The sequence below is a fragment of the Lacerta agilis genome, chromosome 8 (assembly GCF_009819535.1).
Source record: "Lacerta agilis isolate rLacAgi1 chromosome 8, rLacAgi1.pri, whole genome shotgun sequence".
In the NCBI taxonomy this organism is placed as follows: Eukaryota; Metazoa; Chordata; class Lepidosauria; order Squamata; family Lacertidae; genus Lacerta; species Lacerta agilis.
Window position 1 is genome coordinate 54,347,818 of NC_046319.1, and position 14,509 is coordinate 54,362,326.

At 45.9% G+C, this 14,509-nt stretch overlaps 1 protein-coding gene across 1 annotated transcript; it reads right to left on the bottom strand.

The window, feature by feature from the left end:
- Nucleotides 1-1,577: 1,577 nt before the first annotated feature.
- Nucleotides 1,578-13,414, bottom strand: AK2 (adenylate kinase 2). Its single transcript, XM_033157571.1, is given in 8 exon segments — nucleotides 1,578-2,351; nucleotides 5,239-5,434; nucleotides 6,245-6,317; nucleotides 7,350-7,444; nucleotides 8,781-8,891; nucleotides 10,805-10,860; nucleotides 10,863-10,929; nucleotides 13,241-13,414. Coding segments are annotated over 8 exon segments (714 nt in total). The 5' UTR covers nucleotides 13,349-13,414; the 3' UTR covers nucleotides 1,578-2,343.
- Nucleotides 13,415-14,509: the final 1,095 nt, after the last annotated feature.

Below are 14,509 nucleotides of genomic sequence, written 5' to 3' on the forward strand. Positions count from 1 at the left end.
GTCCCAGAGGAAACTGCATGGAAGCAACCTTGTGCCTGGGAGACACACATATACAAGGGGATATTTGGGCAAATATTGCTTCTTGCACTACCAAACCCAACCCTTTAGGTTCTGAGCAGGCAGCAAAAAGGCAGAATTAAGTTTTCACTTATTTCAGTAAGAAAATTCCCACCATTTTCCAGTGTAAGCTGAGCCCTGAAGGTCTACTCCAATACGGAGGTCTCACAATACTTCTGGAAGGTGTTTAGTGCAGTTGTTGCAAAACCCTTTCCCCACAGTTACAGGTGGGTAGCCGTGTTGGTCTGCCACAGTCAAAACAAAATAAAAAATTCTTTCCAGTAGCACCTTAGAGACCAACTAAGTTTGTTCTTGGTATGAGCTTTCATGTGCATGCACACTTCTTCAGATACCTTTCCCCACAGACCACTTGAAAATCGCTGAAGGTCTAGTCAGATTGCTTAATGATTTTTCTGGTCGTTTTAGCAAGTGTAATATGCTGTGCTAAATGCCATATGGTTTTTAATTGTATTTGTATTGCTTCCTTTATTTCTTATATATTGCATTTTATAAAAGAGATACAGGCAGCAATACAAATAAAAATCAATATGGACGTTTAATGCAATGCATATGCCATTTCTCTTCTTCAGCCACAAATCCAGACACTCCATGGGCCAACCTGAATGGAGCTTTTCCTTGTATGGGGATGGATGTGTTGGGGAAAGCTTCACTTCTTTAAAATTTTGTCCTGATGGCTTTCTGCTAAAAGCATAGGAGGGGGAGATGCATCATGGTAAGAAATGTAATCAAACAAAATAAAATTTAAAAAATTAATACGAAATCTTGGTCACTTGAACACCATTAAGTATCTCAAAAAGAGATCTAAATTTATGTATTGATAATCTGCATTTATTTAAATTAATGGGCAGTTGATTAGTCAACTGAAAATCTCAGTTTGTAAATTTTTAGCACCCTACTCCAGTAGAATGAACGAAGATGAGGTTGAACTTAGGGAGACTTTATAAAAAGAAGAAATAAAATCCCACTGATCAAGCTGTCAGGTGGGGAAGAGTCCAATTCCTAGCTTCTACAGGTGTGCTACAAGTGTCCAGCATTCTTTTCTCACAGTGGCCAACCAGACGCCTTTGGGAAGCCCACAAGTAGGACCTGTGTGCAACAGTGCTCTCCCTGTCTGGCGATCCACAGCCACCGCTATTCAGAACATCAATACCTCCACCACTGAAAGTGAAACACAGACAAACATGGACACTTGACAAGTCCTGTCCTGTCCACAGCTAAGATCACAGACCTTGCTATCTGCAAGCCCCAAGTTAAAATTTTCTCTTTGAAGTATCATTACTTCCTTCCCTGCCCCACACCCAACTTAGAACAAAGCTGACTGTGGTTTATCCTTTTGGTTTCTCTCTTCAGGGTTCAGGTTACTATCGGGGTTTAAATCTTCCCTGAAGCCTATGCAGGACCTGAGACTTTGCAAGAAAAACATGTCACAAAGAACTTGAGCCTATTGCTGCAACCAGCCTCCCACAGTTCCCCACACCCAAAATCAAGGGACAAAATTGTTCAGTTACAAAAGTGACAGCCATTTTATTGAAGCAGCAGGTGGGCCCTAAAAGGATGGCAAGTAAAAGAACTGGAAGCTGCAGTTATTTGAGGGCAGGGGGAGTGTTCTTGGTTCTGGTCTTTCAGTATTTAAGTGAATACTACTCTGAACAGTAAAGCAGGCAGCACTGCCCCATCCAGAAGGTGACAACTTCAGATGCCAATTGCTGATGCAGGAATTCTGCAGCATCTCTGCAGCGGGAGTGATTGAAAGAGCCGTTATACCCGAGGCCAAAATTGTCCACCCCAAGTGGAGGCTACGTGGAGAAAAGGCACAGCAGAAACAAGGACTTGTGTACAGCTGGAACGCCTGGGCTTAGAGAAGCCTTTGAGCGGATTTCTTGCAGTGCATAGTCTGTTGATTTCTGTGCTGCGCCTCCAGTGAACTTCCTAAATCACTGGGACCATCCCAGGAAAAGCAACTGGGTCCAAGATAGCTTCCCCTCCCTGCCAAGTTAAATTTTTACAATGCAACTGTCTAGAGTCAGAGCTATGGTGATATCCAGCCTTTACAAGCCCATTTCAACACAATACAGTACACATTTTCCTCCCTAAATTTTGGTTTGACTTTCTTAAAACAGAATTCCTGTCAAGTTACCACTTGAGCTTCCTGCCCCTTTCCTTGCCCTCCCTTCCTTTGCCCCCTTGCCTTGAGGGCAAAAGGGTGAGGGTGATGAACATGCAGCACTCGATGGTGTTCTGTCCTGTCTCGTCCACCTCCTGGATTCATGCGGCTGAAATGAAGACAAAATATAAAAAAAGAGAAATGGTCCTTAAGAACTCAAAATGAATACTGTACTTCTTTATGGCAGACAGAGAGGGGATAAGAAATCAAGGAGGAGGGGCTTGGGGTATTGCCCTTCATAATATTTATCCCAGGGTAGTTTGCAATGCAAATTAAAACAAAAGAGCATTAAGGATGATGGTGGGTGGCGAACAGACTGGCAGCTGCAATGGAGCTAAATGGACTGGCCTGTCCTTGTTGGGAAGTTCTTGTTCTTAGGCTCTCTTAATAAAACCTCCTCCATCCCCTACAGGAAAACTAGCTCTCCCTTCACTATTAGATTATAGTGGCCTTCCTTTAGAAGGCCTCAAAGGATTCCCAGTGTACAGACCAAAGCTGCTTAGGCTCAAGGGATTGTTCATAATCTTAAACTAACAAGGCACCATCAGTGTCTCAGAGACAGCAACAAAAGCAAGCCTCGGACCAGGTGATTTGCAAGCTTGATTCAGTTGCATCCGTCTCCAAGCAAAGCACGCAATCTGTGCCCCCAGAAACCTAAGCACTAAGTAGAGTTCTCTGTTGGGATAAGAGATTAAGGCGTGAGCAGCCATAGGTTGGTCGCAAATGGGAAAGGGCTGCAACCCCATGGGATGCATGGGTCTTTTTAAAATCACAAATTCTGTGAAATGGGCCTCCTCTTGGAAAGAGATTCCCTTTCCAATGAATCACCATTTTGAGAAGGTGTAATCATGTCCCATTCTTTTGAATCCCATGAGAAAATACCATCAAACATCAGTTCTGAGATACACATTACAAAAACAAAAACAAAAAAAATTGAGGGGTGAGAATGGTATGTCTCCCCAGAGCCTTCAGATAATATAGTGAGACAAGGCAATTTAGATTTCAGGACTGTTATCAGGCCATCAAACAGGCAAATATTTTCGACTAAACTACATAATTTCCATTGTGAATTTTCTTTTTTCAAAGCTGCAAAATGCTTCCCAATATACTCTGCAGTTCAATGGGTTAAAGTGTTCTCCACACTGCTGCGTTTCTTGCACAGTGAAATACTATTTCAGCCTATTTAATCAAAAGAGAAGCACAGGTCTTTCAGAAGAGTCATTTGGGAGCAAAAATGCATTTAAGAACAATTAAAGGAAGGATAAAAAGAGAGAAGTGGGAAAAGACAAGGACACAGGTCAGTGGACAGGCACAATGACTTCCCACCCACCCACCCAGCTGCCAAGGGCACTCTATCAAGTCAGCTACACATACACAAGGACAAGAGAGCTTGAAGGTTGTGAGGCTAACTGGCAGATATAAATGTGACCCCAGAGGTAGGCAGCAACATCCACGCATACTAGAATTTGCACCTTTATTGTGTTGCAGCAACACAGGAAAAGACCCTGGCAGTCACAAGAGCCAGGTGAAGGCAAGCAACATAGCTGTAAGCTGGCATGATGGGCCCCACAGATGGAAGCACATTTTGAAATCAGATTTTCCTCCCCGCCGCCGCCGCCCCGCCCCCACACCACCACCAACATTGCCGCTTGTCTCAAGAAAACTCAAGTGCATCTCAAGGATATCACAGAGGCAGGTCAAGTTTGAATGAGAACAAGGCTGCTTCAAAGCAAGATTGCAAAAGGGAGAGCAGGAGCTCCATTTCCATATCACCTCATTGAAAGGCAAGAACAGGGTCACTCCCAGCCTGGTGCCCCCTGCCTCCATGTTATTTTGGAGTACAACTCGCATCAGTTCCAGCCATGCTGAGAGTTGCAGTCCACACCATCTGGAGGGCACCAGGTTGAAAAAGGCTGCCTTGGCGGGATACAAAGTCAATTCTCACGAATAAATTAAGTGTGCCAGGAATACAGGGCAACAGCATCCAGGCTCTGCCAGACCATTGTTAAGTGGGTTTTCGGTTTCTCCACCACGAATGCAATCTGGCCCACATTCTGGTGCCGCTGCTAACCTGCCAGAGGAAGGTAAATGGGAGGGAGTGCTGATTGTCTTGCACCATTACCCCATGGTGGCACAATTCACCACAAAGCCTAGGAACCCTCCGTCTGCAATCTCACCTTGTCAAACCAGTCCTCATTTTGCCATCTTATGCAAGTTATGGCTTGTACATTAATACACTAAGCCACAAGCACACACACAAATGCAGAATTCTCAAGCCTGAAGAAGTTATGCAGAGTAGATGCTTCCACATATGGGCTTCCTATTTCAGGCTTCCGTCATGAAGTTGTAGAAGTATGGGATATGCACCGCACCTCCAGTGATGTGCTGGTTGTAGAGTTTCCACTTGGCCCATGGAAGAACAGGATGTGCCCATGTCTCTTCACACAGGTGCACACATCTGTGCTGCTTTTGCACACCCCCTCTCTTTAGCTGACATGGCATTTAATTTCCTGTAGTTTTAGCGCCAAGGACTCAGGACAAGGCCAGCCAGCAACTTTGCTTCCCGCCCACGGCTGCTAGTTTGTGACCTTCAGAACTCCTACAACATCGCACCAGGCAACCCGACATGTAGGTGGAACAGGAGAAGCGGCAGCAATTTTCCAGTTTAACCCTGTCGCCAAGATGAGTAGCAGAGCGCTTTCACTTTTGACTGAACAGGCGCAGCAGCCTAGTTCCCAGGTTCCAGAAAGTGGAGCGTGAAGCCGCTGCGCCCCCTGCAGGCTACCTGCACACAGCCCACAAGCTCTTCAAAAAATATATGCATACAAATCGGAGAAAGCGCGGCATTTCCGTTTAATGGACAGTATATAAACAGCCTTCCTCCCTGGCAGCTTGGCACCTCTCCTACAGAGCTTTATCTTGCAGACCCCAGAAGACAGGAAAGGAGAAGGAAGCATCAGACAGGAGAGCCCTAAACAAACATAACCAGGTCTTACATGTTGCTTTTGAGAAAGCTGCTAGGATGCTGGCAAAAACCACATCAGGGGACTGGGAAGCATCCACAGCCGTATGGATCCCACGCCTGCTATAGTAGTTAACCAGCGGCAACGTCTGGGTGTGGTAGGCCTGCAGACGAGTCTTCAAAGCTCCTTCATTGTCATCTGACCGGCGTATCAAGGGCTCCCCGGTGACCTAACCAAGAGCAAGACATAAAAGCAGGGGCAGCTAGTGATTTGGACAGCAACACCCATGTCACCTCTGAACACTGACCATGCTGACTGGGGGAGCCAAAAACATTTGGAGGGGAACTATGTGAGCTACCTTGAGGTGGAGATGCATCATCATAGGAGGCCAAAAGCACCAAAACTTCAGGATACTGCAAGACCCGAGAACTGTAAAAAGTCTTAGCAAGCTTAAAACCTGATGCTACTAGCTTGATGACTCCCAGGAAATCTCAGGTGCTATTCCAGTTCCCATCAGAGCCGGCCCAAGATATCTGGTGTTCCAAGTACCTAAACTATCCAACTTAGGAGGTGTCCCCCATGATTCCTTGTACTGTGGCAGAGAATGCTGGGATGCAAACTCTGCCTAGGGCACTTTGCATTAAAGGGGGGGGGCAGAATTCTGTCCTCTCATTTTGCATGTTTTTAAGTATTTTGTTTAATTTATTCTGATGCTGCTAACCATTGGAAGGGACCAAAAACTATTCTACTCATTCAACCAGTGGAAATAGTATTTCAGTCTTCCCTTTGGATACTGAGATGTTGCCTAGATGTTTCAAGCAGTCTTTCACAGCCAGAAAGGCAGGAGTCAAATACTTGCCCCCACCGCTGCAAGACACTGGCCAGGCTCTGGTTGAGTGAAACAGTCCCACAGGTTCTGCTTTGGATAACCCCTCCCATGCAACCCAACAATTTTGCAGAAGCTAGAGTTATGTTCGGATCTGCACTTCTGATTCAATTAAACTGCAAAAGGGAAGATCAAAATGGGAAGGTTACATACATCATCCTTCATGTGGACCTTAGGAGGATTGAATTCCTCATGGTATGAGCGGCCACTTGCTGGGTGGATGAGCCTGAAAGAGACCACAGCAGTCAGTCGAGTGCATTTCAGAGCAGGTCAAGGGGAGGAGTTATGGAGAAGAATTTTCTTCAGAACTAAGACTACAAGCATTTGGATCAGGCATTAGGGCTGATGCTGCAGCATCAGTGAATCTAAACAGGTGGTCAGTCCTTGGATAGAGACCACTGTATTTATATCCCACCTTTCTTCCATCAGAGAACACAAGATGACAACACAGGATTCCTCCATTCAGACTAACCATACTTAAAACCCTCTTAGGCTCAATGTATAGCTGTGAAATAAGTTTTAAACGGGGGGGGGGGGGACACCACAGCAGAGGCAGGGAACCTGTGGCACTCCAGATGTTGGTGGGAATCCTGCTCCCATCAGCTTCAGAAAACAACATTGCAGAATGCATCATGTGCCCTCAGACAGTGCCTTGGGACCTGTTCTCCAGAATGGGAGTTGCCAATGCGGTGCCCATGGGTGCAAAGGTGTCACTGCCTCTTCCGTTATGAGATGGTAAGCAGGGCTAGTGGAGGTTGTACATGGAGCGGAAGGAGGAAGCTGGAGGGTTGACACTCTATCCCACTTCCTCCTTCAGCTTTATGTGTTTTTCAACGCTACTGGATCCAACTTTTAACCAGCTCCCTTCTCTCTTTCTGTCTCTTGTGGTGTGTGTGTGTGTTAGATTTGCAGGAGGGGAGAGATAAGTGGCCGGAAGAGATTGTACCCATGACACTCACTCAAAAACTCCAATGTACCCACAGGCTTAAAAAGGTTGGTGACCCCTGCTGTAGAATATACAGAACAAAAACATAAACTTTAATGGGGGGAGTGAACAGAACACATTCAACATAGGATTTCCTTGTAAGGTAATTCTCATTAGCACTGCAAGCAAGACCTATCTGCTCCCTACACACTGCACAACACTGCACTCCTAGTTTTGTTTTACAAAGGTTGTAACATGGAGCACCTAGCTTTTCTGAGTGGCTCAGCATATGGAACCCCCGCCCCCTTTCCCCCCAAAGGAAGTGGCAGTTACCGTCCAGTGATTCTCCGGATGAGTAAGGAGTCAGCAACACTGAATTCAATGACAGAATCTAGTTTCTCTTTTCTCTTTTCCATGAGCTCATCCAGCTGCAGCATTTTAAGAGAATGGAAAGAAGAACTACTTTTTAAAATGCACAGAATGAGTGGATTCAGGCCTAAGAAAGTCTCCTCTGAAACAAGAAAAATGAAGGCAGCTGGAACCTCAGCAGGCTTGGAGCTCAGCAATGGAACCCAAACTGAGCCAATCCAAGATAATGATCTCCATCTATGCGCCCACATTTTTCCAAACAGAATACACACCTCCTCCCACTTTACTGTAGGGAGTTACAAAATAGCTCCCTTTTGTAGTTTGCAACCTACTTCATCAGATGCAGAAGCACTGTCCTTAGTTGTAACTCGTGATTGCTGGGGAAGGGAGTGTGGTCTTTGCCAGCAGTGAGGTCAAAATGAAGTGAAAGGCATAAGTACCGTATGTCATTAACAGTGACCATTCAGAAAATTAAGTTGTTGCAGATAACAAAGACATCCTGGGCATTGACAAGCCAATTAACACATGCACTGTGATAAATATCCTTTGTACAATAGTGTTGCCAGGGTCCAGACCTGGTGGCAAACCCAGATGCCAGCTCTGTCCCTGTTTCTACTCTAGCAACACAGTCACAGTAACTTGTAATGTCAAAGGTTCATTCACTTGTTCATCTTCCAGTTTGCTACATGTCGTCCTCTGGCAGCAATGCTCTTCTGCATTCTACACAGCCAGGCTCAACAGAAAAGAAGAAACGGATGCAAACCTGATATCAGAAATGGAAATATACAAAAAACCAGCAGGGGAACATTCAACCTCCCAGTACTGTGTTCCATCCAATATTTGTCCTATTCAGCCTAGGCTCGTTGAAATTAATGGACATGACCAGCTTAAGTAAGTTCTATGGGTAGAAATTACTTAGCTACCATCCTACATAACTGACCTTAAGGAAGCTATGGTGGAGCAAAGAAATTTCAAAAGGGGACTGCATTGTGAAACAATTCATCAAGAGGTTTGATGCCATTGGTCATGGGCTACACCAGGACAAACAATTTTAAAATCACACAACATGTATTAACCAAGAGCAGGATGTCTGCACCATCAGCAACTGTTTTGTTGGTTGGTTAATAGTCAATATTAATAACATACATACTTTTCTGCTTTTCATTTCATTTCATTTATCCTCAAGTGTTACAGTTCCACACACACCTGAACTCTGGATAACACTTCATCGGATGAAGTGGGCAGTAGCCCATGCAAGCTTCTGCCACAATAAATCTTTAAAGTGCCACAATGCACTTGGTTGGTTCTGCTGCCACAGACGAATGCAGCGGCACTCCTGGAAACTCTTATCCCCAGTCTTAGAAGATCCAAGGGCAGGCATTGGGAATCACGTACCATCTCAGCTTGTCGCACTGTGCGAGGAAACCCATCCAAAAGGAAACCATTCTTGCAGGAAGGCGTCTCCAGGTTCTTGTCAATCAGCTCCACCACCATTTCATCACTCACCTTACAATTTGGAGTGGGATGGGGGGTGGGGGAGAGAGAAAGAGAGAGAAGAAAATGAAATCTTGATACCGTGTCACCAGCATGTCAAACATGCTTAACCTACCCACAATATTTTTTTCTTCCAATAAGTCCTTGCGGCTATAAAGTAAGTTTGAAACAAGAAGTGCAAACACACTAAAGGATCAGAAACAAGAAGGCAGAAAGGATAGCTTTAAGACATTGTGTTGCACTCAGGATATCCCAGTTTATGCAACGGCTAGTGCAATATTGCACCTTTGATTTCAAAAGAGGAACCACAGAACAAAAGCAACATCCCCACAATTGCAAGCCCTCTCTATTCAAAGTGCACCACGGCACAGAAATTGTGCAGCCTGATATAGTCCTCAGTAATGAAAAAGCTACTGTTATCTCCCATCTCAAGACCTGGTGTGGTGTGCAGTCAACGCAGCTTATTGGCTCCAGGTAAAAAAACACATTATCTGGAATATCCAGCCATGCACACAGTGCTCTTGGGTGTCTTAGGCCAGTGATAATCACAGTGGCGGCTTGAACGGAACAGATCAGCATTATCCATCACAGTCATGCTCTAAAACTGTAACTCTGAACAAAGTCTTGTTTGGAAGGCCACCACCTATGACACAACAAAATGCAGGCAAACAGAAGAAGCCATCCACATGCAACCCTAACCATGTTAACGAAGAAGTAAATCCTGTTTGATTCAATAGGGCTCACAGTCCTAAGTGAGGTTAGGACTGTGGTCCTAGACACCAAGTCTTGGTCTAAAGATGTCTACAAAGCAAACAGAGAGGGCAAAAAGGGATCTTCATCAGTTCAGCTGCTGGCATAAGACTGGAATACATACACTTTGATCCAAAGTATTCTTTTTAAAAGGTCAAACAGCAGGAAGATAAGCTAAGTGAAATGGACAGAGGTGCCTTTGCCAACCTGGTACCCTTCTGATTTTTGACTGGGGCTGACAGATGTAGAGGTCCAAACATCTGGAGGGACCAGGCTAGCCTAGACTATTGCTGGTTCAAATATTTTTTGTTGCTTCAAATAATGTCATTGCATTAAAGTAGGTAACCATGTTGGTCTGACACAGTCAAATAAAAATAATAAAAATAAAAAATTGTCTAGTAGCACCTTATGGACCAACTAAGTTTGTTCTAGTATACCCCTCTGATAAATACCCCACCCCACCTTCCTACTATATATAAGGGTCTGGTGACTTCTGCTCAGTGTATCTGAAGTGTGCATGCACACAAAAGCTTATACCAGAACAAACTAGTTGGTCTATAAGGTGCTACTAGACAATTTTTATTTTATTATTTTTATTTCCTTAAGGTTTAGACATGAAACATTTCACACATTGACCAGGAAAGGATGGAGATGGATGGAAAGGAAGACAGAAAACATTTGTTTCCCACCAATTCTTCCTAGTATGTAAGCTAGGCTGCTTTTATCACAGCAGTCATGAAATCCAAACTGTACAATGAAAATTTTAAAGGGAGAAAGTAAAGAGGCACTCAAATCTCTTTCGCCAGGAAAACTACTTGAACAAAAAAGAAAAAAAGGCAATGCAATTGGAACACCACGCTTCACTCCCTGCAACCAGTTCATAAATCAAAATCCATGCCCAGGGCAATGTGTGACACGACTCCACCAGGTGGTGTGCTGAACGTGTCCACAGAGGTTCTGTGCTCAACTCCAAAACTCCGTGGACACGTTCAGCACACCACCATTTCCAAATCGTTTCCAATTCTCAGTCACATAAATCAGAGGCCAAAGAACATCATTACAGCATAAGCTGGTGCCAATACTCAATTTACAGAGCTGTTTTCAAAACCACAGAAGCTATTTAAAGGATATGGCCAAAGGGAATGGCTCAGTGGCAATGACCCCTCTGTACCTACCAGCTTTCCAGCATCCATCGTCTGCTTCAGCTTTTTGCCCAGTTGCGAGCCAGAGCCACCATAGCTCTCAACATGTCACCTGTCGCCAAGTGACACACACAATAGGCCTCAGCTAGCCGAGGGGCCTGCACGGGAAAGAACAAAGGAAACTTTTGGTGGGAATTCACAGAGCAGTAACTGTAGGAAATAATTTTGGTGCATATAATTGAATTACATAGAAAATATGTTCACATGACCACCACAATACGGTAGAAGCTTTACTGTGCCAGGTGTGTGAATGTACTTTCTGCACTAAAGCCTGCAGCGAAAGTTGGACCACCGAGTCCATCTAACTTTGTTCTCTCCCAGCCCTATGTGGAGATGCTGGAGATTGAACCTGGGACCTCCTGCATGCACAGATGCTCTACTATGGCCCTTCCCCTGTTGGAAGAAGGAAGCCTGGATTATAAGAATTGCTTTGGGAATAAACTGATTGACTCAGTGGTGTGAGAGATTGCTAGTGAGAAAGGGATGCAGGATGAGTGTGTGAGGGAAGAAAGGGAAACCCCAATAAGAGCCAAGAAGCAAGTAAGGGAAGGCAAAGATAGCCCTAGAACAGCTCTGGATAATTTATTCTGGATTTTAGGATTAATTGAGTCACAGTACCAGTAGAGACCTAGGAGGTCACCTAGTCCAATGCTTTTCAACTGTCTCCATACGTTGCTGGACTACAAACTCCCACCACTTCTGACCACCGACTACTAAGCTATCTGGGGATGATGGGAGCTGTGGTCCAACAACCTCTGAAGGTCAATCTAGTCCAACTGCTTTTCAATGCAGGATGCAACTACTTCATTTGTGACTGGCAGATGTACAGCACCTGCTTATATACCTCCAGTGAAGGAGAGCCTGCCACTTCCCAAAGCATTCCTCTTAGGAAGTCTCTCCAAAAGTGTAGTTAAATCTTTCCCCCTTAAATTTCCACCCCTTGGTTTTGGTCCTGCCCTCTGGAATATGGAGAACAAGTTTGTTTTCCCAACTTTGAACTCCCCTGCCCCTCAAACACATCAGAGTGAAAGTCCTTCTTCTGCTATGATCAGATATGTTAACATGTTTCCTAAATTGTTGATAACTGAAGCACACACCCTCCTGCATTAAAAATGGGAAGCCCACTTCACTCATACAGGCATTTTCCTTTTCCTTTTGGGAATGACTGGAAGGAGGCAAGTCCAGACCACTGACTCATGCAGAGACACCAAGGATCAGTCGACTGACAGCAATAATTGAGCTATCAGGTGTGATCAAGTGGCATCCAATGCAGATATGGGGGAGCCTGACAGGAAGGAAGTAAAGTCAAAGCAGTGAGCACATACACAGATGACAACCTCCTCTGAGTGAGGCACTCTAGCCTCACAAGAGGCTTTAGTAATTTGTTCACTTCTTGCAGCAGGGCAGCCGTTCCTTCAGGGCACACTACTTTGCCCAGGCCCAGAGTTTTTATACACTAAAGAATGCTGATGGTTTTTAGACAGGCAGGCAGCTGAAAGCCAGTTTTGCAAGAAATTATTTCAGACATGTGATAGTGCTCCACCAGCACTGTACAAAGGGCAAGCTGCTTGCCTTGCAACAGAGCAGAACGTAGATTAGTTGGGGCAAAGAAGAGAGAGATGGTTTATTCACACAGCAAATAAAGTCCTACTCCAAATACCTTTCTGGTTTTGACACCCCAGCTTTAAATTCAGCGGCTTACCATAGGCTGCAACATCTGAGGCTGCACATCTTCCACAGAAAGCAAACCTCCCTCCACAACATGGGATAGAAAAAAGTCTCCAGAGATATTGAGCTTCACACACCCTTTTCCTTCTTTCAGAGTATGGGCATGTGTTGTGTAGTGGTTAGTTTCAGACTAGGTCTTGGGAGCCCAGGCTTCAAATCCCTGCTCAGCCATGAAGCTCACTCACTGGGTGACCTTGGGCCGGTCCTTGCCTCCCAGTCTAGTCTACCCACCTCATAGGGTTGTTGTGGGGATTTAATGAGAAGGGGGAGAAGCACTAAATAAATAAATCTCCTCTTCCCAACAGCTCCTCCTGGCTATGAAAGTTTTACTCAAAACTAAACAAAAAACTCGGCAGTTACGTTTAAAGTAGTACCAAAGCCCTACAATGCAGGAACTTGCGGCAAAGTCCTATTCATTGGGGGGGGGGGACTTGCTGGAATAAAAATGTTTCCGGGAAATGTTCTACGCTGGAAAGGGGGTGCAGACTGCAAACATGGCTCTCTCATAGGAGTCCCTGCACAGCCTCGGAATCCCGGACTCTCTGAGGAAGCGGGGAAGGGGCAAAGAGGGTCGACTGGGGACCACGCAGGGCGGATGCTGGACCCTCCACAGCCAAACGGGAGAAAGAAAAGGGCAGGAGGGGAGGGGGCTGGGAATCCCGGACGCCTGGGTCCCCTCACCTGGGTCCCCTTCCCCGCCCCAGGCGGCCCGAGCAGCACAGCCCGGATGCCTTTGCGGACCCCGCGGCCGAGGCTTCCTTCCGTCCCGCATTCCTTGCTCGGAGCCATCGCCGCGATCCTCCTTTGCCGCCTGACCCCGCAGAAGGCGTGCGGAGAGGGCCCTCCCCTGCCGGGCCTCCCATTGGCCCGCGCTCCCGGTCCCGTCCCTGCATGGCGTCCCTGTCGCCAATAGGCTCGGAACAGCGACGGGAAGTACTTGCTGCCGATTGGGGACGCAAGGGTTTGAAAGGGGAACGCGAAGCGGCTTAGCTGCGCCCTGCGCGCTCTCAGCTGAGCGGCCACGTGTGAGGGTGCCTTTGGAAGGGCTGTTTGTGCAGAGATAGTCAATCGAGCCTCCTGCTGTTCCTTGCAGATCTGGAGAGTTAGCTCTTAGAATCATGATGGAAGGGATCCCAAAGGTCATTTAGTCCAAACCCCTGCAATGCAGGAATCTCAACTAAAGCATGCATGACAGATGACCCATCTTGTTGCTGGCGCGGGTGGTGGTGTGGTCTAAACCACTGAGCCTCTTGGGCTTGCCGATCAGAAGGTCGGCAGTTCGAATCCGCGCGCGACAGGGTGAGCTTGTGGCTTTGTTCTAGCTTCTGCCAACCTGGCAGTTCAAAAGCATGCCAGTGCAATAGATAAATAGGTACCACTGCGGTGGGAAGGTAGACAACGTTTCTGTGCGCTATGGTTTCCATAACGATGTTGCTACTACGAGGGGGGGGGTGTCACCTAAGCAAAGTATCCTCCCGAGTAAACTCATTGGGGTACGGAGTGATGCTCTTAAGGGAACCCATCTCTCTGCCATGATCCAGTAGGCGAGAGACCACTATACAGGGAAATGCCCTCAGCAGTTAATCTCTGGGTGCTTCAGGAAGCCACTGGGCTAATATCCCTCAACCAGAATCCCATGTTCTCTCCCAGATAAGTGCTCAAGATATCCTTGCCAATACTTAACACCCATTCACATTTGTTCAGGCTATCTCCCTGATATTGCTCTGTTTTTCCTATATGTTAATCATGTATAACCCTCCCCTTCCGTGATGTAGTGATGATGTTTTAGTGATGTAGTAATGATGTTTCCAAACTGTATTCTGGGATATGGTAGGAGTTTTAAAGTTCTTGTAACGCTGCTCTCGGTGTGCAGTTTTACTGTAACCTATTGCGCAATAATAAACCCTGTTTTGTCCTTTGCTTCAGTGGCTGGACTTATTTTATTTAACT